Genomic DNA, 23,969 nt, shown 5'->3' with positions numbered 1-23,969 from the left:
CTATTTTTATAATAACACAGTTCCCAGAGAGCCTGGTCTTTGGGTTACAATCAAGGTGGTTGGTGGACAGCTCCCTACCTAAAACTGCCCATCAGCTATAGTGATATCTACAGTCTCAGAAACCAACATATACCTACCTGGCCGGCTGCGGTGGCTCACGCCTGTAATCCCAGCACTTTGGGAGGCAGAGGCGGGTGGATCACGAGGTCAGGAGATTGAGACCATCCTGGCTAACACAGTGAAACCCCATCTCTACTAAAAATACAAAAAATTAGCCGGGCATGGTGGCGGGCGCCTGTAGTCCCAGCTACTCAGGAGGCTGAGGCAGGAGAATGGCGTGAACCCGGGAGGCGGAGCTTGCAGTGAGCCAAGGTTGCGCCACTGCACTCCAGCCTGGGTGACAAAGCGAGACTCCGTCTCAAAAAAAAAAAAAAGAAACCAACATATACCTGATCATGAGAAACTAAGTTTGCTTCCCTACCTTTAACATTCTTTTAACTGTGCCCCTTTGGAGGTATGCCAGGAACCACCCTGGGGAGGGAGACAGGCTGAGTGGGGTTCTAAATACCCACACTCCCTCCTACACTTGCCAGAGCAGCTCTGCTTGCAATTACCTTGGAGAAGTCTCCTATAAGGTCCCTTGGGTCATTGTCCAAAATGTTCTCAATGGTTCCTTTGGGGGAAGATGCCAGGGATAAAGACTGATGAAGAGTCTGTAACAAATCAAAGGTAGAGAATGAGACAAGGGTTCTGAATGGAACTTCTGAAAACATTCACTTGGAGCATGTCTCGAGGAGACTGAAATGTTAATGCCCACATTTAGTAAGAAGTTTTTATTTTATTGAATCTGGAGTGAACAAAAACGAATGTGAGTTATTGACTAGGTCTCCTATTATTCCAGTGTCTAACTGAATTGCTCTGAAACTAAGTTTTCTTTCCTGTCTACACACACACACACACACACACACAAGCCGGGCATAGTGGTGTGTGCTACTTGGGAGGCTAAAGTGGGAGGATCACCTGAGCCTGGGGAGGTCAAGGCTACAGCGAGTGGTGATGGTGCCACTGCACTCCAGCCTGGGTGACAGAGTGAAACTTTCTCCAAAAAAACAGAAAGAAACAAGAGGGGGTTAAAACTAGGACTAAGTTTAGAAAAAGTACGTCTTAGCTTTTTTTTTTTTTTTGAAGACAGTCTTGCTCTGTCGCCCAGGCTGGAGTGCGGTGGCGTGATCTCTTGGCTCACTGTAACCTCTGCCTCCCAGGTTCAAGCGATTCTGCTATAGCCTCCGGAGCAGCTGGGACTATAGGTGTGCGCCACCACACCCGGCCAGTTTTCGTATTTTTAGTAGAGACGGGGTTTCACCATGTTGGCCAGATGGTCTTGAACTCCTGGCCTCAGGTGATCTGCCTGCCTTGGCCTCCCAAAGTGCTGGGATTACAGGTGTGAGCCACCGCGCCCAGCCTACGTCTTAGCTTTATTCAATGAGAAGAGGAAGCCAGCTGTTAAAAAGGGGATAATTTGAGCAAAAGGATAATACTTGCAATACACAGAAACACATCAAATGTTTTAACCCATGAATTCCTGATTATTATTGAAAAACAACTATAAGTCTTGCTTTCAACTTTGGAAGATGCTTGGTAGGGCATTATTTGGAAACTGGCAAATAAAGAGATCCAATATTCATCCTGCCTTTCCCAAGGGCAACCACAGTGTTTGATGAGTGTAAGTTTCTCTTTATAGATATATTCTAGCTAATTAATGAGGGAAGAATGTAAAAACTGCAGTATCATCTTTCTGAAATCCTGGTGAAATGAATTAAAAAATCTGGGCAGCAATCACCAATGGCTGCCTGGCACATTATACCTCCTGATCAAAGTAGACAAAATCACCTATGTGATATTCTTGCCAAACAAATAGAACCGGAATTCAATCCATCCTTTTCAGAGTTAGGTTAAGGCAATATAGGGGATAGAAGACAATGTCTGAAGACCCCACAGGACTGCGGGAACCTTTGCAGGACAAATGACTTGAGCTCTTCAACAAATAAAAATATGCAAGAGGGAAACAGATGGAGCACTGAAATCTGAAAAGAGACCTACTGACCAACTACAGTGTATAGACTTTATTTGGATCCAGATTTTAACAAATAAACTGTAAAAGTACTTAGGAGACAACTGGGGAAAACTGAATCCAGACTGGATATTTGACATTTGATAGTAAGAAATTTAGCTCTGCCGGGAGTGGTGGCTCACGCCTGTAACCCCAGCACTTTGGGAGGCCAAGGTGAGTGGATCGCTTGATGTCAGGGGTTCGAGACCAGCCTTGCCAACACGGTGAAACCCCGTCTCTACTAAAAATATAAAAAATTAGCCAGGCGTGGTGGTGGGCGCCTGTAGTCCCAGCTACTCGGGAGGCTGAGGCGGGAGAATTGCTGGAACCTGAGGGCGGAGGTTGCAATAAGCAGAGATTGAGCCATGGCACTCCAGTCTGGGCAACAGAGCGAGACTCGGTCTCAAAAAACAAACAAACAAACAAACAACAACAAAAAAAAACACGCAGAAATTTAGCCCTGTATGATATGTTTGTGTGAGGAAAAACCCCACAAACTCAAAGTGCTTTTTCTTATTCCCTCACTCAACAACAACAGAGGACAGAAGTGCTGTTACCCCCAGATATGAGGCAATTTCTCCCTACCAGCAAGCAAGCAAGCAATTCTGCAGTGGAAAATAGTGGGTGCCGTCCAATTCAATTCTGACACTATCTACCTGCAGAGTGTCAGATCAGGAAGTTGAGGGCCCAGTCCTCAAAACCGCACCACCCTTCAGACACCAGTTGGGCCTCTGGAACTTCTGATCCACGACCACCAGCTTTAAGTGGGGGTTCCCATGACCCCTTCTTTGGGTTGAATTTGCTAGAAGCGGCTCACAGAACTCAAGAAAACACATTTACCAGTTTATTATGAAGGATATTCAAAGGATATAGAAGACATGCATAGGGTGAGGTATGGGAGAACGGACATGGAGCTGCCATGCTCTCCTTGGGTGCCCCAACCTTCAGGAACCTCCATGTGTTCAGCTATCCAGAAGCTTTCTGAACCCTGTCCTTTCAAGGTTTTAGGGAGGCTTCATTACATAGAAATGATTGATTAAACCATTGGCCATGAGTGATCAACTTGACCTTTAGCCCCTCTCCTTTCCCTAGACATTGGAGGGTGGGGCTGAAAGTTCCAACCTCTAATCATGTCTCTGTCTTTCCAGTGACCAGTCCCACCCTGAAGCTATCAATCATTAGTATATAGAAAGATATGACCTTGGATATTCCAAAGATTTTAGGAGTTATACGACAGAAGGGGAGGAAAACTAAATACATATTTCACAATATCACAAGTATGATAACTGTACTCTAGCAATGCTTGACATTTTCTCCACAATGGAATTTAAAATACTAAAATTTAAAATATATGAAAATAAACCAAAACATGAGGGCCAATATACAAAATAATTATTAACAGTATTATTTTATCCAAGAAAAGTTTTACAAATATGGAAATAAAAAGGTCAATCTCTATTATGGTAAAAGAAAATGAATATTCTGGCCGGGCGTGGTGGCTCACACCTGTAATCCCAGCACTTTGGGAGGCCGAGGCGGATATATCACCTGAGGTCAGGAGTTCAAGACCAGCCTGGCCAATTTGGTAAAACCCCACCTCTACTAAAAATACAAAAAAATTAGCTGGGTGTGGTGGTGGGCACCTGTAATCCCAGCTACTCAGGAGGCCGAGGCAGAGAATTGCTTGAACTGGGGAGGTGGAGGTTGCCGTGAGCCAAGATCCTACCACTGCACTCCATCGTGTCTCAAAAAGAAAGAAAAAGAAAATGAATATTTTTTTTTTTGAGATGGAATCTCACTCTATCACCCAGGCTGGAGTGCAGTGGCGTGATCTCTGCTCACTGCAACCTCCACCTCCCGGGTTCAAGCGATTCTCCTGCCTCAGCCTCCTGAGCAGCTGGGATTACAGACCCATGCCACCACACCTAGCTATTTTTGTATTTTCAGTAGAGACAGGGTTTCACCATATTGACCAGGCTGGTATGGAACTCCTGACCTCGTGATCCGCCTGCCTTGTCCTCCCAAGTGCTAGGATTACAGGAGTGAACCACAGCACTCAGCCTGAATATTATTAAATATTGATAGATATTTTCTGACATGTATACAATGTAAAGTTTCATAAATGTTCTTGCCTTTATAACCCACAATTTCATTTTTAATTAGAAATAAAAGGAAAATCAGGGGAAGGGAAATTCTAAATGTCCAGAAGGTGATTTATTCAATTATTTCTAGTATACTTGTAAGCCAAAACACTATCAGCCAGGTGCATTGGCCTGTGCCTGTAGTCCCAGATACTTAGGAGGCTGAAGTGGGAGGACTGCCTGAGCCCAGGAGTTCAAGGCCAGCCTGGGCAACACAGTAAGACCTCTTTTCTACAAAAAATAAAAAAAAATTTCTTTAAAATTAACTGGGCATGGTGGTGCATGCCTGTAGTCCCAGCTGCTAGGGGGGCTGAAGCAGGAGGAGTGCTTGAACCCATGGAGGCTGTACTGAGCTGTGATTGTGCTACTGCACTCCAGCCTGAGGGACAGCGCTAGACCCTGTGCTCCCGACAAACAAAAAGAACAAAAACCAAAACCAAACAACTCTCCCAAAACAAAAATACTATGCAGTTATTAAAATATTCTTTTAGAACAATACTTTAAAAACATTCATAAAGCATTAAAAACAAAAGCAGATACGATAAGGCAGTAGGCCTAAATGCTAAATGTTTTCCTAGCTGTTATCTCTCTAACCTTTTAAGACTGTGATGAGATTTACTTAAACCTTTTCATGCCATAGAAAACACAGGCAGTTCACCATTTTATAATGCTTAATACCAAACCTCAATATAAGGACAGTATAATGAAGGAAAAACAAACAAATAAACCAGTGTTTTGTGTGTCTAGCCACGGAATAAATAGAAAAAATAACACAAAGGACCACAGGACTTAGGCCCAGACAACCATGAAACTAGCTCACCCATGCCAGGTGCTGTGTCTAACACCTATGATCCTGGCACTTTGGGAGGCCAAGGCGGGAGGATCGCCCTGAGCCCAGGAGTTTGAGACCAGCCTGCACAACATGGCGAAAGCCTGTCTCTACAAAAAATACAAAAATTAGCTGGGTTTGGTGGCACACACCTATAGTCCCAGCTGCTTGAGAGGCTGAGGTGGGAGGATTGCTTGAGCCTGGGAGGTGGAGAGTGCAGTGAGCGGAGATCATGCCACTGCACTCCAGCCTGGGTGACAGAGAGAACCTGTCTCAGAAACAGGAAACAACAAAACAGCCTATACAACTATGAGCAATGCAATGAATTAACTTGAAGAATTAAGACAGGGCTGGGCGCGGTGGCTCACGCCTGTAATCCCAGCACTTTAGGAGGCCGAGGTGGGCAGATCACAAGGTCAGGAGATCGAGACCATCCTGGCTAACACTGTGAAACCCTGTCTCTACTAAAAATACAAAAAATTAGCCAGGCATGGTGGCGGGCTCCTGTAGTCCCAGCTACCTGGAGGCTGAGGCAGGAGAATGGCATGAACCCGGGAGGCAGAGCTTGCAGCGAGCCGAGTTCGCACCACTGCACTCCAGCCTGGGTGACAGAGCGAGAATCCATCTCAAAACAAACAAACAAACAAAACAAAACAAAACAAAGCAAAACAAAGACAGACCTTTATAAATATCAAGTATTTAATAGGCCATGATAGGTCTGGATTAAAAGGAAATAAAATATCTACAACAAATGATAATAAAAACATTTCAGGTCAAAAGTTATGAGACAAATCTAAAGCAGTGGGAAATTCATAGATTCAAATAGATTTATCCAGAAATAAGAAAATTAAAAACGAGTGAGTTAACCATTCAACTCACGAAGCTGGAGACAGCAGCAACACAACAAGCCCCAAGAAAAGCCTGCTCTCCCTAGGCAAAGGATGGTCTATTGAGGCAGAAGACTTTTAGACAATAATCATTCTACTAGTCAATACGAAACAATTATGGCCAACAGCAAGCGGGGGCCTCCACCTTTGCCCAGCTGTCATACAGTGCCCCAGTCACCACCCCACTGGGATGGAATGAACTTCCGCTCCCTCCCAGCAATAATGAGACAAGTCCCCACCCAAGGTGTCAATGGAGTTTGTGCTGGGGACTTCCACCCACACCTTTCTTGCAGTATCAGAGGAAGCCTGCTAAAACATAATATTTACATGGACCTGAGACTCACAAATATACAGGAGACAATGGAAGAATCACTGGTCATACCAAGAACCAGAAAAATCCCAACTTGAATAGGAAAAGACAATCAACAGATGCCAACCACACTATGGATGGATGTTGGATTTGTCTTACAGATTTTAAAGCAGCCATATTAAAAATGCTTCAACAGGCAATTATGAACATACTCAAAGCAAATGAAAAACCAACATGAAAACAGCCAAGTATCAGCCAGGTGTGGTGGCTCACACTTGTAATCCCAGTGCTTTGGGAGGCCAAGGCAGGAGGATCGCTTGAGGCTAGGAGTTCAAGACTAGCCTGGGCAACATTGCTAGATCCCATCTCTATTAGAAGACACACACACAACCCCACAAAACCCCAGCAAATCTTAGCAAAGAAAATAAATGAACCACTAAGTGGAAATTTTTAGAACTAAAAAATACAGTATCTGTGCTAGAGCAAAAAGGAACCTAGGAAACTAACCTCATGGGCCTTCTCTGGATTAGTTGACTCTTTGGGGCTGGCCCCAGACATGCTCTTCCTCCTCTTTGTATTTCCAGGTGAAGACTCCTCTTGAGATCGTTCTGGTCTCTTCAACACTGACCGAGTGCTGGAGCTACACAGGGAAGGGGAGTCAAACAGCTTGCATCGGTTGTCCTTACAGGAAAAAAAACAGACAGACCCATCTTTCATTAAAACCTGTTCACTTGAATGGTAAGACAAATAAACCAAAGGTTTCCTGGGAGGATTTAAGATCAATTCTAAATTAGCAAACAGACACTGCCGATTCATCTAGTCCTAGCAACTCTCATAGGGCCTGGCACATAGTAGGCACTGAGCACTTAGTGCTCAATGAATATATACTCAGCTGACATTATATAGAGACGAGCAAAATGTCCTTTGACCTCACAAAAACTGTCTACATAATCCTGCGTCAAGAGAAGTGCGACCTTCCAGTCACGAACACATTTTTGGCTTGCCTAACTTTCCTTCCATTTTATTACTTGCACCTTGCTTAATTAAGCAGCTCAACGGGTTTAAATACCCCACCTAAATCCAGAAAAGATGCACAGTAGCCAGGTTATAATAAAAATGGGGGCATCATTGGTTAAGGTATAGTTAAGATGGTAAATTTGGAGGGAGTAGGGATGGGCAGGGTAGCAAATGCCTTTCAAAATTGTGTTCAACGTCTTTTTTTCTACTTGGTCTTTTAAAGACTAATTTCCCAGGCTGGGCGTGGTGGCTCATGCCTGTAATCCCAACACAGTGGATCACTTGAGGTCACAAGTTCAATACCAGCCTGGCCAACATGAAGAAACCCCGTCTCAGGCCAGGCATGGTGGCTCATGCTTGTAATCCCAGCACTTTGGGAGGCCGAGGCGGGCGGATCACGAGGTCAGGAGATCGAGCCCATGGTGAAACCCCGTCTCTACTAAAAATACAAAAAAATTAGACGGGCGTGGTGGCGGGCGCCTGTAGTCCCAGCTACTTGGAGAGGCTGAGGCAGGAGAACGGCGTGAACCCGGGAGGCGGAGCTTGCAGTGAGCCGAGATTGCGCCACTGCACTCCAGCCTGGGCGACAGAGCGAGACTCCGTCTCAAAAAAAAAAAAAAAAAAAAAAGAAACCCTGTCTCTATTAAAAATACAAAAACATTAGCCAGGCGTGGTGGTGCGTGCCTTTAATCCCAGCTATCCAGGAGGCTGAGGCATGAGAATCACTTGAAGCCAGGAGGTGGAGGTTGCAGTGATCTAAGATTGCACCACTGCACTCCAGCCTGGGTGACAGAGCAAGACTCTGTCTCAAAAAATAAAATAAAATAAAATAAAATATAAAATAAAATAAAATAAAAAATAAAGACGAATTTTCCAGAGTCCAAGGGAAGCCAATCTGGTAGCGAGAGTCAGCTCTCTAAACGCATCTCAGCCTATTCTCGACTCCATGTGTCTTGGCCTGGCTTTTCCTTCTGCACAGAATGTCCTTTCACATCTCAGTAAACCATTCATTTTCAAGTTGATGCTAACATTTCAATGTCACTTCTTTGAAATCTTCCTGATAGTCCCCAGTAGAATGGATCACTCCCACATCTGCTCCCATACAGACCAGGGATTTTCTCCCTCTTTTGTCTGAAGTTTATTTTCCGTTACAGCTCCCAGCAGTGGTTAGTTTGTAATAACCATTTGTGGAAGACATTTTCCCACTATTAAGAGCTTACAAGCCCATGCTTATGATTTTAAAATCAAATCTATAAAACTAATAGCCACTTCCAAAGTGTTCTCACATTCTATGTAATTTTATGCCTATCAAAATGACCTGGTAAATTTACTCATAACATTTGTACTGGGTTAACATATTTTCTCAAAAGCTATGCACATGAATGTGCTATAATCCGTAAGTGATCTCAAAACTGTAGCTTGGCTGGGCGCGGTGGCTCATGCCTGTAATCCCAGCACTTTGGGAGGCAGGTGGATGGATCACCTGATGTCAAGAGTTTGAGACCAGCCCGGCCAACATAGTGAAACCTCGTCTCTACTAAAAATACCAAAAAAATTAGCCGGGAGTGGTGGCGTAAGCCTGTAGTCCCAGCTACTCAGAAGGCTGAGCCAGGAGAAGCACTTGAACCCAGGAGGCAGAGGTTGCAGTGAGTCAAGACTGCACCACTGCACTGCACTCCAGCCTGGCCAACAGAGGGAGACTCTGTCTCAAAAACAAAACAAAACAAACAAGCAAACAAAAAAACTGTAGCTCATTTGTTCTGTAATTATAGTTCAGGTTATTGATAATTAAAAAATATGAACTTACCAATTTAGATGTGTACCTAAGGGTGTATATCTCTGAATATACAGGTGTATATACCTGTGTAGGCACATTCTTGCTTCTAACTTTGAAAGTATCCCTATGATGAAAACAAGAATCTATAGCGTGTGTATGTGTATGTGATTTTGAATATATATACACACATACACTGTAGATTCTGTATCTACATATACTATTTTATATTATATATATGTAATATACATATTATATATCATTTTTAAAATTGAAAATATCTACCCGAAAATACCCAGCCTTAGGTAGGTATTTTCAATGATACCCAGCTGGGCACAGTGGCTGATGCCTGTAATCCCAGTACTTTGGGAGGTCAAAGTGGGCAGATCACCTAAGGTCAGGAGTTTGAGACTAGCCTGGCCAACATAGTGTAACCCTGTCTCTACTAAAAATACAAAAATTAGCTGGGTGTGGTGGCAAGCACCTGTAATCCCAGCTACTCGGGAGGCTGAGGCAGGAGAATCACTTGAACCTGGGAGGCAGAGATTGCAGTGAGCCAAGATTGAGCCATTGCACTCTAGAATGGGCAACAAGAGCGAGACTCCATCTCAAAAAAAAAAAAAAAAAAAAAAATCCTGTGAGTTAGGCCGGGCGCGGTGGCTCACGCTTGTAATCCCAGCACTTTGGGAGGCCGAGGCGGGCGGATCACGAGGTCAGGAGATCGAGACCACGGTGAAACCCCGTCTCTACTAAAAATACAAAAAATTAGCCGGGCGTGGTGGCGGGCGCCTGTAGTCCCAGCTACTCGGAGAGGCTGAGGCAGGAGAATGGCGTGAACCCGGGAGGCGGAGCTTGCAGTGAGCCGAGATTGCGCCACTGCACTCCAGCCTGGGTGACAGAGCGAGACTCCGTCTCAAAAAAAAAAAAAAAATCCTGTGAGTTACTGTTGCTTGTCTAATTTTATGCTAGGTTCTGTGGAATATAAATGAGAATAACCTAAAAAAAGTAAAGTCTTCAGGCTAAAGGCTTCAGATAGGCTTTTTTCAAACTGACTAGATGGTAAAAGCTAGGAATGACCATGGTCCCTCCTAATCCACACTCCTCATAGATCAGGAGACATGCAGAGAGATATCATGACTAAAGGTCATAATTTGTAGGTAGCCAAAGTGAGGCCTAAAACTCAGATCCCCAAATCCTATCATTCATTTCAATCTTTGGCTATACTCAACTAAGGACTACCCTGTCCAGTGCCCCAATCACTTAGGGCTTCCTCCAGACACACTAGAACAACTCACAAGGTTTGTAGTTCTCATGACGAGAGGAGCTGTCCAGAGGCTTGCCATGCACGAAGGGGTCTCCTCCTCATTCTAAAGAAACAGAAAAACTGATTTTAAAAAGAGCCTGTAGAGACTAACATTTGTTTAAGTGCTTTAGGCGTGTTTCTCCCTGAAGAATACTAGATAGGCCTGGATAGGAAGTATCCTTAATGTACCATCCTATACCGTTCTGATTTCATGTTTCTTGCATGTAGACTGATTTCATGTTTCTTGCATATAGACTGTTAGTTAACTCCTTCAGGGTAAGAAGGATCATATGTCTTCTTTTGATGCCCCCATCCCCCAATCCAAAGGATTTAATAAGGCTGGTAGCCCTATTATTAAATGAATTATCACCAAATGAACAAAAATATCAACTAAGCAAGCCCTGGGGAACTGCTATTGCTGTTCTTTTTCACATCACATGACTTCTCCAGAGGTAATTAGTAGAACAGACAGGAACACACACACACACACACACACACACACACACACACACACACACACACACGATACCTTCAGATTCTCTCCATCGAGAAGGTCCACGAAGCCATCATCCTCATCAGACAAAGTGGCTGTCACAGGTGACTGAGGTGTAAAAACAGGAATGAAATTCCCTGGTTCACTGCTATCTCTTTCATTTGAGGAAAGCTGTAAGACAAAATTCATGGATTAATAATAAATGAGAGCTCTGGTCCACTTTGATTTCCTTGAATGGGTCACTAGTTTTCATGATGAAAACATACTATGTTATACAAAGCAAAATTTTAGCCATTACTGATTATATGAAAATGTATCCCAAGATTATAAATGATTTGATGTCCACACACAGCCCTGAGTAGTCAGTAGCCTTCACAAAGAACTCTTGCCAGAAGCAATTCACCTTATAATGGGTACTAGAGATAGCCTCTTGTGAAGAACAAGGTTTCTTTTATTAGGAGGTTGCATCAGTGAACACCGACCAGCACTGAGGACTGTGACAGTATGAGAATCTGCTGAAATGAGTTAGGGCAAGCAGATGCAAATCTCTACAGAGACCATAAAATGGCCTAGAGAACGCACTTATATATAACTCCAGTTCTGACAGGGGGGAATAAAAGGTAACTTCCTTCTATAAAATCTATCCTCGTTCTTTAGACTTGGGATTTAAATGCTGCTCAGTTTTTAAACGAGGAATTACTGTGTGCCAGATACTATGATATAATCTTTATACATATAATCCAATAGAAGCCTCACAATACACTAAAGGTAGCTAATCCTTCCTTTTTCTTTAGCAAATCAGGAAACTGGTGCTTAAGAGAGGTTACCAAGATTATACACCTCACCTGTGTGACTCCAAAATCCAAACTCTTCTCACTACACTATCTCCCTAGGAGAAAACCATTCCTGGAATTAAAATGGTGGTACCTCATTAGCCAACCTATAGTCATACTTTTTTTGGGAAACCTCTAAACACGGAATATAGAAAATTTAGAAAAACTGCTCATAAATCCACACCTGAAGATAAATCCTACCAATACAAACACTGCTAATACTGAATTATTTATTTTCTAGGCACTTTCAAATCCAGAAAAAAAAAAGTTTAGAGTTATTTTTTTCACAGTAGCAGGGTAGTCCCAATGTTATGACCTACAAGTAATCCTTAAAATCCAAATCTCTTTGGGGTATGAATCTGTTGTTAGTTAAGTGGCCCTCCGATCTTCTGAGTGGATCATGCACCAAGCAATCCTCTCTGCAGCTGGCCTATTCTGGTTCTGGCATTAGCTTTGCTTCACAATATAAAACAAGTTCTGAGCAGTCTCTAATCCTCCCCAAGTGCACACTCTGGGAAATGGCAGATTTTTTTAGCCAGCTGAGCCTAGGGGTGGATAACTTTATTATGGGGCAGTACCTTTATCACGAAAGCTCACACTATATCACACCAACGTTTGTGAGGTATGTTCTGGGATTCCTAGGTGCAGATGTGATACAGGCTCTAGTCGCTAAGCACACACCAAATAGATTGTTTCTGATACCCAACTCTTAAAGCATTACTGTGTACTTGGGAATTTAGAGATTGCTTATTGAGACAGGGATTCATTGTCCAGGCTGGAGTACAGTGGTCTGATCATAGCTCACTGCAGCCTCGAATTCTTGGGCTCAAGCAATCCTCCTTCAGCCTCCCGAGTAATTGGGACTATAGGAACAAGCCACCACACTCAGCTATTTTTTAACTTTGTACAGATAGAGCCTCACTATGTTACCCAGGCTGGTCTTGAACTCCTGACCTCAGGTGATCCTCCCACCTCGGCCTCCCAAAGTGCTGGGATTACAGCCATGAGCCACCACACCCAGCCAGAGATCATTAAATCCTGGTTTCCTACTTATGTATATCCTTTGGTAAATCATCCAAACCTCTCTAGTGGTACTTTCCTAATCTGTTCAAGTGGGTTAACTCCACTTACTTCACAAGACAAGAACATATAAAAGTGCTTTGTGCAAATGATAGACAGAGTAGCAATACTGGCTGAACCTCAGAACACAAAACAGATTGGAAAGGTGTATTTTCAGATTTAAGATCCTAGGTAAACCTGGAAGCCAAATGTGGCCATCTTGCTCAAGTTGGGCCTCTCCAATCTATAGATGTTATCAGTTAATCCAATTCAGACCAATAGCAGGAAACTTTGGAAGTAATGACAGTCCCTCTCTGGCAAATACATAGCCCTGAAATGAGTGACCCCAAAACTGCCCAGCAGCCTGAGCGTTCACTGGAATCCATAATAGTTCTTTAAAAAAATAAAAAATAAAAAAAATGGAGATGTGGTCTCACTATGCTGTCCAGGACTCAAGTGATCCTCCTGTCTCAGTTTTCCAAAGTGCTGAGATTATAGGCATGAGCCATGGCACCTGGCCCATAACTGTTCTTAACAAACTACCTTTGGAAGACGTCAAGTGCTCTCTCTCCAGTTCTTTGAGAAGCACTTAGAATGCATAGTAAAAGAACAAGTTTTAAGTAAGAGATCTAGTGTTACAGCTCTTAAAATTTGTCTCGCAGGCTTTCCAGTTTTTGCCAGAAAGCTCTTAAAAAGGAAAAGAAAAAAAACAGGAAGAGATCTAATCCCACCATACATACATTTAGGATGACCCAGGATTTCCCAGATTAACAAGGTCAATTATTCCTTGCACAACTCCAATATTTCAAACACCATCTCCCATTCTTACTACCGCCTGTCTGTTTTCCAGACACAGCAAAACCACCAAGAATGCTTGACAGTCTAGTTTCAAAAGACAAAGTCAAGGTAAAAAACAGCTAGCACTACTGTAGTGCCTTCAATTCTGGATGAAAGAAGGTGTTTTAATCCTTTCTTCCTGTCAGGAATTCCCCTATGAAAGCCAGAGCACATACCATCCGAGCTGGGGCAGAGTTCTGCCTCTGTGTGAAGAGATCTTTACCCTCCTGGAGTCCATGAGAGTGGAGGCAGCCACGAGATACAGGTCTTACTGGCTTCTTAAACTCAAAGGCTTCCTGCAAGACATAGTCGAGACATCTACTGTCCATGAAAACCAACTCAGCCCTCAGCTTGGGTGAAAGAGGCAAGGAAGTGGGCACTGATCACCTTTCTGCCTCCAAATTAAAGTTTCACCTAATTCCAACAATGGATCTGTGTAACTAAGAATTTCCAAGGCTCTGTCAACAGCTAACTTCTAAAGTAACATCTTTTTCTTGTCATAATGTATTTCCTAACACAAGTATCTGCCAAATATACAAAACACGATGAATAAGCTAAATCACAAACTTTCTGAAATCTAAAGCAAAAATAAATAAAATCTAATATAATTGCCTGTGAATAGTTGTCAAAATTTTCCATCTAGGTCCATCTGTTTCAGGGCTTCAAAATTTTCCATCTAGGTCCATCTGTTTCAGGGCTTCATATTTTCCACCTCTTCCTACCAACTGGAGATAATTTTTTCTCCTTAAAATTATTCTATTCTATACTAAAAGCAATGAAAAAAAAAAAAGCCCTACTGGTTTACTCAACGTGGACGATTCTTACAAGCATAATGTTTTTTAAAGCCAGATATGATAGAATACATATTGTAGGATTCCACTTTATGGAATGAAAGCACTCACAGGTCCCTTGACCTAAAATATTCACTTAAGAACTCATAATTAACTGTTAAAAGCAGTAATGGCTAGCACTGGCGCGGGTGGCTAAGTTCCCCGTTGCCCTTGGTCTTGGGGTCGCTGTCGGCACTGAGGCTGCAGCTATCATGGTGAACTTACTTCAGATTGTGCGGGACCACTGGGTTCATGTTCTTGTCCCTATGGGATTTGTCACTGGATGTTACTTAGACAGAAAGAGTGATGAACAGCTAACTACCATCCAGAACAAGAGCATGTTATTTAAAAGGGAATTGCGACCCAGTGAAGAAGTTACCTGGAAGTAAAGACTGGATGAATTATAGAATATTCACATTTTAAAGTTCTGAGAGAAATAAAAACGTGAAGAATAAAAAAAAAAAAGCAGTAATGGCTAATATTACAGTGATTTCTTTTTTTGGAGATGGAGTCTCGCTCTGTCGCCCAGGCTGGAGTGCAGTGGCGCAATCTCGGCTCACTGGAAGCTCCGCCTCCCAGGTTCATGCCATTCTCCTGCCTCAGCCTCTCCGAGTAGCTGGGACTACAGGCGCCCGCCACCACGCCCAGCTAATTTTGTTTTTGTATTTTTAGTAGAGACGGGGTTTCACCGTAGTCTCGATCTCCTGACCTCATGATCCACCCGCCTCGGCCTCCCAAAGTGCTGGGATTACAAGAGTGAGCCACCGCGTCCGGCCTTATTACAGTGATTTCTATGCCAACACAGTACTAAGTACTTTCTGCGCGTTAACTTTTTAACCATCAAATACATCCTGATTGTCCCGATTTTACAAGTGAGAAAACTAGACCTTGCAGGTTAAGGAATGTGCCCAAAATATTGAAGTAAAACAGGACAACTCCAGAGTGAGAGCTCTTTAACCACCACCTATGCTGTTTTCCCTTTAAAACAAAGCTCCAGGCAAGCAACCCTGAGAGAAGCCATTTTGGGGGAAAACAGGCATCAGTACAGCTTTGCCCTGGTAAAAAGCACTAGAGGCTGACACTGCTCCAAGCACTCAAGGCTGGAACTCATTTCCATATTCTTTCTCATGACATTTTCCAAGTTGATAAAGAAATCATCAGGAGAGTTCATGGAGGCAGTGGGTTTCACACTAAACCTGAAGATTGTAAGGATTACGAACTGTGGCATTTCAGCAGGAATGGAAAAGGGGAGAAAGTAGAGAGAAGGCTGAAAAATTTACAACTGTTTTGGATGCCTACTCTGTGCAATGTCTAAAAGAACAAAAAAGCCAGGCTCATTCAGGGTAGATAACCACAAATTCACCTTCCAAGCCACCATTTCAGTTACTCTGAGATTCCCTAGAACTTGTTGACCCTGTTCTTACAAATACTGCCAAAGAGCCTTTTCCTAAGCTTACAATTCATTTCAGGGTAAGAGCAAAGAGGCAAGGACAGCCTGGGCAGAGCCTTCCAGACAAACACTACTTATACATGTAATTACTCCTGTGAGCTACCATCTGAGCAACTCCTGCCTGTCAGGCACCATTTTCAATACTTCATACATAATCTTACTTATTGCCACAACATCCCTAAAAGGTATTACTACTCCTATTTTACAAAAGAACAAAGAAGATTAAAAAGAGAAGAATTTGCCAACATCACACAGCTAGTAAGCAGGATCCAAACCCAGATTTCTCTGACTCCAAAGACCGCACATAACGGCCAAGTTTAGCCTCCCAGAAAGCAGCCCAGCCACTTCTAAGCCACTGACAGCCTGTGGGTTTCACCTCTGCCTCAGGTTAGTACATTGAAGTCACACTCACATTTTCCTTGTTCTCATCTGGGTCGATGAGCTGAAAGATGTCATGGTCAAGAGAATCAGAATGGCTCCTCTTCAGAGCTGGACTACATCCCAACAGCTTCTGCTATCAAAGTAAAAAAAGAAAATAAGGCACACAAATAAAATTTCAGTGGAAAATTCAGTTATCAAAAGAAAAAAAAGTGGGGGTTGAATAGGGGGTAGGCTAGCTCCTCACACACTGCAGTAGGTAACCATTAAATGTGGCCAGGAATCCACCTTGCCAGGACACAGCATGGAAGTTTCCATTCCATGAGTTTACAGCTAACCTCATAAGGTCTACAGCGACCCCCTCAACAGGGATTACAGTGCCAAAACAATCCCCAAATAATAACATTTGCATCAAAAGAACCCTTCCTGGCTTAATAAAGTTCTGTTAGAGATGGAGGACAAATTCCTCCAGGCCGAACATCTTGAGTACTTATGAGACTAAGGAAAGGCTGGGAATAGTGGCTCTTGCCTGTAATCCTAGCACTTTGGGAGGCTGAGGCAGGAGTTTGAAACCAGCCTGGGCAACACAGTGAGACCCCCATCTCTACAAAAAATACAAAAATCAGCCGGGTGTGATGGTGTGCACCTATATATAGTCCCAGCTCCTCTGGAAGTTGAGGTGGATCACTTGAGCCAGGGAAGCAGAGGTTGCAGTGAGCCAAGATTTTGCCACTGCACTCCAGCCTGGGAGACAAAGCAAGACCTTGTCTCAAAAGAGACTAAAGAAAAGCAGTTTTGGCCGGGAGCAGTGGCTCAAGCCTGTAATCCTAGCACTTTGGGAGGCCGAGGTGGGCAGATCACGAGGTCAGGAGTTCGAGACCATCCTGGCCAACATGGTGAAACCCCGTCTCTACTAAAAATACAAAAAAATTAGCAGGGCGTGGTGGCGGGCGCCTGTAGTCCCAGCTACTCGGGAGGCTGAGGCAGGAGAATGGCGTGAACCCGGGAGACGGAGCTTGCAGTGAGCCGAGATCGTGCCACTGCACTCCAGCCTGGGGGACAGAGCCAGACTCTGTATCAAAAAAGAAAAAAAAAAGCAGTTTTTACTCTCTAAATTAAGTCTCCTATCAAGGTCATGCTGGTAGCTAAGGAATAGATACCAGGTATTAGCTCAAAATAAACAAGGAACTAACTTACAGGTAGGGGATGTATTCTTCTCATGGGATTTTCAAGGCTGTAATGAGATCAGAAGGTAAATAATGAGAATAAAACAAGAGGTATTCATATTAGCAGAGAGATAGTGTTTAGCCTGTAGCTTGGGGGTACAGTCACGGACTCCCATTTTAGGCAAGAGATGGGAGAATAAATTTCCGAAGCTGTCCTGTTCTCAGGAACACCCCCAACAATAGACTTCTAGGTGGAAAAAACAAACCCATGTCTTTTCTTAAAATATACACATTTGGCTGGGCGTGGTGGCTCACACATGTAATCCCAGCACTATGGGCACTATGGGAGCCCGAGGAGGGTGTATCACGAGGTCAGGAGTCTCGAACTCCTGGCCTGGCCAACACAATGAAACCTTGCGTCTACTAAAAATACAAAAATTAACCGGGTGTTGTGGTGCACGCCTGTAGTCCCAGCTACTCAGGAGGCTGAGGCAGGAGAATTGGTTGAACCTGGGAGGTGGAGGTTGCAGTGAGCCACTGCACTCTAGCCTGGGCGGCAGAGTAGACTCTGCCCCAAAAACAAACAAACAAACAAAAAAACCCCACATGTTCTTGTAAGGCTATGATGTCAGAGCATAGAGTAAGGGTTTGGGTAAGACCCGAACAGAACACCAAAATTATAGCTAAAATAAAGGAGAAAAAGTTCTGAAAATTGCTGACACAAACTATTCATTCTTGAGATTCCAGAGTGTTTCTAGGGACAGCTAAATCCAGGGCTCCAGTCCAGTGTATGAAGAACTTCATTTAAATAAGGTATTTAAGTTTAGACACGTTTTTTCTACGTATAAACATTTGAAAGCAGTGAATACGTACTTTTCTTTACTGTCCAGTGGCCCAGGAGAATCTAGACAGAAACCTATGGAAAAAAAAAAAAACCTCTCAAGAAATAATACAAAAAACACCATTTTGTCATTAAAATTAAAACACTAAAGAAAGTACCTGGGCCTTTATTTAAGTCAGGCAACAAATATTCATGGCTTGTACTTTTGCCAGAATTGATGTTATGTCTATTAGATTGTCAAAAATGTCATGTCTTAATATTTTCGTAGTGTATTTACTGTTTTTTCTCCTATTTGCAAATAACATCAAGGGAAATAGGATTTGAGAAGAGGGTGAATAAAACTGATTCATATCATGACTGTTTGGTTATTCAGATAGAGGTGACCCAGATAACTTTCTGTGAGTTCCAACCACAGAAACAATAGGTACCAGATTTTCTTGGTATCGTTTTTAAACATTTTATCTTGTCAAATCATATGGGGTTTGAAAAATACAACTACTGGCCGGGCACAGTGGCTCACACCTGTAATTCCAATACTTTGGGAGGCTGAGGCAGGTGGATGGCTTGAGGCCAGAAGTTCAAAACAAGTCTGGGGCAACATAGCGAGACTTGTCTTTACCAAAATTAAAAAAAAAATTAGTTGGGTGTGGTGGCACGTGCCTGTAGTCCCAGCTACTTGGGGAGGCTGGAGTGGGAGGTTCGCTTGAGCTCGAAAAGTTGAAGCTACAGTGAACCCTGATTGTGCCACTGTACTCCAGCCTGAAGCCTGGGAAACAGAGCAAGACCCTGTCTCATAAAAAAAAAGAAAAAAAAAAAAAAAAAAAAAAAAAAAAAAAAAAAAAAAAAAAAAAAAAAAAGGCCAGGTGCAGTGGCTCACCCCTGTAATCTCAGCACTTTGGGAGGTCGAAGTGGGTGGATCACCTGAGATCAGAAGTTTGAGACCAGCCTGGCCAACACAGTGAAACCCTGTCTCTACTAAAAATACAAAAACTAGCTGGGTGTGGTGGCCCACACCTGTAATTCCAGCTACCTAGGGAAGCTGAGGCAGAAGAACTGTCTGAATCTGGGAGGCGGAGGTTGCCTGGGTGACAGAGTTGAGACCTTGTCTCGAAAAAGAAAAATACAATTACTGGTCATGACATGCAAGGCAAGCACTTGCTCCCTTTAACTAAATGACACCAAGGAGTCCATCTCACAAAAGGCAGCAGGGTGAAGGAGACACTGTTCAGCATTACTTATATGCCAGCTCAGATGATGCAGACCCACCCACCCATAGCTCATGTGTCTATGTAGCCTTATGGAAAGTGAGGTGTTACAGCCCTTGTTCACCACACTGCTACAAGTGATAATCCTATCCCCAGTTCCATATTAAATTACATTCTACATACAGAAGCCTACATTACATTTTAAGACTTTTGCTCTTGCAGTTCCTTTAACCTAAAGGATCTTTGCCCCAACGGTCTTATCTGTACAAACACAGATAAACTCTGAAGTAATATGAATTCATGAAGAATGAAATGCACTGGCAATTTCCTCCATAGCAGCATCACTGAAATGATTTCATGACACTGTACTTCCAATAATTTGACCTGTATTTTAACCAGTAAGATTGCCTGAATGCCACTTACGGTGGTATGGTGAATTATACTTTACTACCCATCCTTTAAGGGCAAGCACACACCACCTCCTTACAGACATTTGAAACCTATTTCCTTTCTTCATTAACAGCCACAGGGGCTCCTTTGTATTGTTCTTAATAATGTTTATCACCGGGCGTGGTGGCTCACGCCTGTAATCCCAGCACTTTGGGAGGCCGAGGCAGGCGGATCACCTGAGGTTGGGAGCTCGAGACCAGCCTGACCAACATGAAGAAACCCTGTCTCTACTAAAAACTACAAAATTAGCTGGGCGTGGTGGTGCATGCCTGTAATCCCAGCTACTCAGGAGGCTGAGGCAGGAGAATCACTTGAACCTGGGAGGTGGAGGTTACAGTGAGCTGAGGTCATGCCATTGCACTCCAGCCTGGGCAACAAGAGTGAAACTCCGTCTCAAAAAAAAAAAAGTTTATCACCCAATGCCATGACTTCCTCAAGTTCTCACCAAAACTAACCTCCTGGGTGAAAAGGCATGTTTCAGGAAATTCAGAGTATTGCTCCCCACACAGCAGACTTAAATACCTGAATCTGTTGACTCGGAGGAGCCCATTCTCTGCAGATTACTGTTGTTCTTCACCTCCAGTGGTTGCTCATAATCACTGAAACCAACAGAAATAAACCATGAATGATTTATCGGATATAATTGAAGGGTCACATGCAGGAGATAGGCCATGAGATTAAGAAGCAGCCAGCTTGCCAGAAACCATTTCTAGGCCACACCACAAGTGGCAAAGATCCCACTTTGCCACTCTGAACATCCAATTAGCACTTGGGCAAAGGAGAAAAAAGGAGTGGGTGGGCATGGCCTTGGAACACATTGCAGGTTATGATGGCTATGGCAAATGCTGGGGTATTTCCTAAAATAAAAGCATGTGTTCTAAGTACTGTGACAGAGTCGGGATGAAAGTTGAATAGGACACTTTCTGCTTTTCAGAAGCTGGGTAACGCACAAGACATGTGCTTAGCAAACGGGATGCCAGAGATTGAAGGGAAAGTAGCTTTTCCGCGGGAAACACCGTGGGATGCATTTTTGACTATCAGGAAAAGCCCAGGAAGCTTTCCGAAAGTTGGGTAAAAAGACCTGGCCTTAGGAAAGCAGCAGAGTGGACATCAGGAATGAGCACGGGGCGAGGGACTGAGATGATTTTACATAAACGCCAGGAAAGAAAATGCCACGGTCCTTTGTTGAGAAGGAACAAAGATCACAGCAAATTAAGATCCTGAGGGTGGTTTAGCAAAGGGTGAAAGTGAGCGCCTAGAAGAGCCTGATTTTCCCCGCGGGGGTAGATTCCAAAGAGCTTCCAGGGATAGAGACAGAAGGAGAGTACGGAGCAACCCAAAAGGGGTGAAGGTGGGCCTGGCTCGGGCTTAGGGCCGAGGATCTCCACCTCTTCCCCTGGGAGGTCCGCACGGCCTCTCCTGCCCAATATTCCGCCCGGCGGGGGTGCACATGGCAGGCCCTAGCCCGGCTGTCCCCGAGCGGCGAACCCGGACGGACGGGTCTCGCCCTTCTCTCGGTCCGTTTCCTGGCCTGATCTCCCCGAGGCTGACGCCGAGGCCAGGGGCCTGGAGCACCGCCCGCCGGTCTCTCCTCACCTGCCCAGCCCCTGCAGCTGGTCCATAGTGACGGTCAGGTTGGTGACAGGCGACAGTCCCCCGGCGGCTGAAGCGCCAAATAGCGCCTTCACGACGGGCTGCGACGCGGGAGGGGGGCTGCAGGCGAAGAGCAGGCGGCGGCGGTGCGGGGGCTCCGGGCCCAGTTCCATGGCGGCGCCCGGCCTCGCAGAGCTCCCGCTCTCTCTTCCTCCGCCTCCGCCGCGACCGCCCCGCCCCGCCGACACCGGCCTCGGCCGCGCGCCACCGGCGCCTGTGGGTCAAACACAAACACGACTCCGCGGTTCAGGGACACGGCTGCCGCGGGCAAGCGGCGCGGCCGGGCGGGTGTGCGGACCCTCCAGGTGCCAGCCACAAGCACGGGTGTTTCCCTCTCACACCGCGAGGCCAGCGGGCGGGCGGGCGCCGGCAACCTGAAGATTAAATCCAAACAAACGCTGCGGGTCGGCAAGAGAAGGCGGGCGAGAGCCTCGAGGCAACGGCCCAGGCTCACGCTGTCTTCGCTGTTCTCCCACCCGCTTGCCCAGCTCCGAGTAGCAGAAAACCGAGCTGACCTCCACCTCTTACCCAGGCTGTCGTAGCCAAGCCGGCCTTTCGCGGTAATAGCAGCTCAGTCGGGGCCGCTGCTGCCCCGCCCCCCTTTCCTAGTTGGCGCCAAACGGAATCCACCAATCAGTAAGCAACTTCTCCTCCTCGCAACCGAATGGCAGCTAGGCTGGGCCAATGAGAGGGGAAGAAGAAAGCAGCTCGCGGGACTCTGCCAGGTCATCCGCTCTCAGAAGGGGGCGGAGCCCAGAGGAGACGAGCGCGGATCAAAATGAGAGTGGGGGGGGGATCAGAGGTCAATGAAAACTCCCAGCAGAACCTGCGAGGCGCTGCTCGCGGCTGAAAGGCCCCTTTGCCCCGTCGCATGCTGGGAAGCGTAGTTCCCATCGCGAGCCGCCGTCCAGTTAGCTTCGGCCCCCGTTGGGCCTCCGCTACCTCGCCACCAGGCCGGCGCCCCACACCCTGAGGGAATGTGGAGGCTAAGGAAGACCTGTGGAGGTCTGGCCGGATCCAGCCTTGACTCGGCCTCTAACCGTGCAGTATTGTGGACCCCTTTCTTCCGCCCCGGGCCTCCAGGCCCCAGTTTATAATGAGGGAGGGAATGGAATGACCCCCAGGACTGGACTCGACCACTAGGGCCCAACTCTGGAGGGCTCACAGACCCTGGGTGCTGCTGGCCTCATGGGATTTGAAGCCCGCAGTATAACCTGTGCTGTGGGCCTCCGCATTGTTTGCTCACTTGCATCCTAGCCCTTACTGGATGCTCTTAGAATCATTTCTTTCTTTCCCACCACTTCTTAGCCCCGTGGGAGCTCCTAGAGAGCAATAACAGCAAATACAATAATAGCAAATAATAGCTAAAGTTTACATAATGCTTATGCACTTGACACTGTTCCCAGTGTGTTAATCTATATTAATTCATTTAATCTTTACAACTCTGTGACATAGGAATTATCCCCATTTTCTAAGTGGGCATATTTACTTTTGCCATAGTGCCTGCACCTGTGGCAGTTCCTAGACAGATTTTGAGGGCCATAAGTGCATGATTTAATTGCAACCTACTGCTAGGCGTAGTGGCTCACGCCTATCATCCCAGCACTTTGGGAGGGTGAGGTGGGAGGATTGCCTGAGCCCACGAATTTGAGACCAGCCTGGGCAACAAAATGAGACACCCCCCTGCCCCCCACTCAGAAAAAAAACCCTACAGTTTGAAAAGCCATGATGGACAGGTGGAAGCCCCAAACCTTTGGCCCCAACACCAGACCCTTCACAGTGAGGAACCTCCCTCTCAGGATTCATCTCCTTTTCTGTGCACCATTGCTCCACCACCCAGGAACCTCCCTTCCCTCCAGAAACCCCAGGCTATTTAGGCCTCTCTGCACAGCTCACATGGTCTGTGGTCCCACTGTTTCAAATAGTTCTCCCTGTCATATCTCTGAATACTGTCCTGTCCTCTTGTGTTTTATGTGGTTTAATACTTGGCTCAACAGGCCGGGAGCGGTGGCTCACGCCTGTAATCCCAGCACTTTGGGAGACGGAGGCGGGCGGATCACGGGGTCAGGAGATTGAGACCATCCTGGCTAACATGGTGAAACCCCGGCTCTACTAAAAATACAAATTAGCCGGGCGTGGTGGCGGGCGCCTGTAGTCCCAGCTACTCGGGAGGCTGAGGCAGAAGAATGGCTGAACCCGGGAGGCGGAGTTTGCAGTGAGCCGAGACCGAGCCACTGCACTCCAGCCTGGGTGACAGAGCAAGACTCCGTCTCAAAAACAAAACAAAACAAAAACAAAAACAAAACTTGGCTCAACATTCCTGTTACTGCATTCATTCATTCAACATATGTTTATTCAAGGATTACTAGAACAAATTCAGTGCTTGAAATAATGCCACAATCC

At 45.2% G+C, this 23,969-nt stretch overlaps 2 protein-coding genes and 1 non-coding gene across 10 annotated transcripts in view; 2 read left to right on the top strand and 1 right to left on the bottom strand.

Moving 5' to 3' along the window:
• Nucleotides 1–22,207, bottom strand: part of CDC25A (cell division cycle 25A) — a 32,636-nt gene extending 10,429 nt beyond the window's left edge. The window contains exons 1-11 of one of the 8 annotated variants that reach the window (XM_055278557.2): nt 22,095–22,207; nt 21,510–21,940; nt 20,436–20,512; nt 18,291–18,333; nt 17,449–17,485; nt 16,286–16,387; nt 13,770–13,889; nt 10,901–11,035; nt 10,364–10,435; nt 6,785–6,958; nt 615–713 (exon numbers count right to left, since the gene is read on the bottom strand). In XM_055278557.2, the coding sequence (XP_055134532.2) occupies nt 615–713; nt 6,785–6,958; nt 10,364–10,435; nt 10,901–11,035; nt 13,770–13,889; nt 16,286–16,387; nt 17,449–17,485; nt 18,291–18,333; nt 20,436–20,512; nt 21,510–21,679 (1,029 nt within the window). In that variant the 5' untranslated portion in view covers nt 21,680–21,940; nt 22,095–22,207. Of the gene's footprint in view, nt 1–614; nt 714–6,784; nt 6,959–10,363; nt 10,436–10,900; nt 11,036–13,769; nt 13,890–16,285; nt 16,388–17,448; nt 17,486–18,290; nt 18,334–20,435; nt 20,513–21,509; nt 21,941–22,081 lie in introns of all 8 variants that reach the window. The other 7 variants (XM_055278566.2, XM_063610123.1, XM_063610135.1 and 4 more) reach the window with 7 other exon arrangements.
• LOC129461477 (U7 small nuclear RNA) lies at nt 13,387–13,446 on the top strand. Its single transcript, XR_008650566.1, has one exon. It is a non-coding gene; the product is annotated as a U7 small nuclear RNA (small nuclear RNA).
• LOC129482644 (NADH dehydrogenase [ubiquinone] 1 beta subcomplex subunit 1) lies at nt 14,563–14,888 on the top strand. The gene has a single exon (XM_055278736.2). It carries the CDS (start codon nt 14,636–14,638, stop codon nt 14,810–14,812), a length of 177 nt encoding a protein of 58 aa, XP_055134711.2. The 5' UTR covers nt 14,563–14,635; the 3' UTR covers nt 14,813–14,888.
• Nucleotides 22,208–23,969: the final 1,762 nt, after the last annotated feature.

Source organism: Symphalangus syndactylus, chromosome 1 (genome assembly GCF_028878055.3).
Source record: "Symphalangus syndactylus isolate Jambi chromosome 1, NHGRI_mSymSyn1-v2.1_pri, whole genome shotgun sequence".
Lineage (NCBI taxonomy): Eukaryota > Metazoa > Chordata > Mammalia > Primates > Hylobatidae > Symphalangus > Symphalangus syndactylus.
This window is presented reverse-complemented; position numbering and strand designations above follow the sequence as displayed.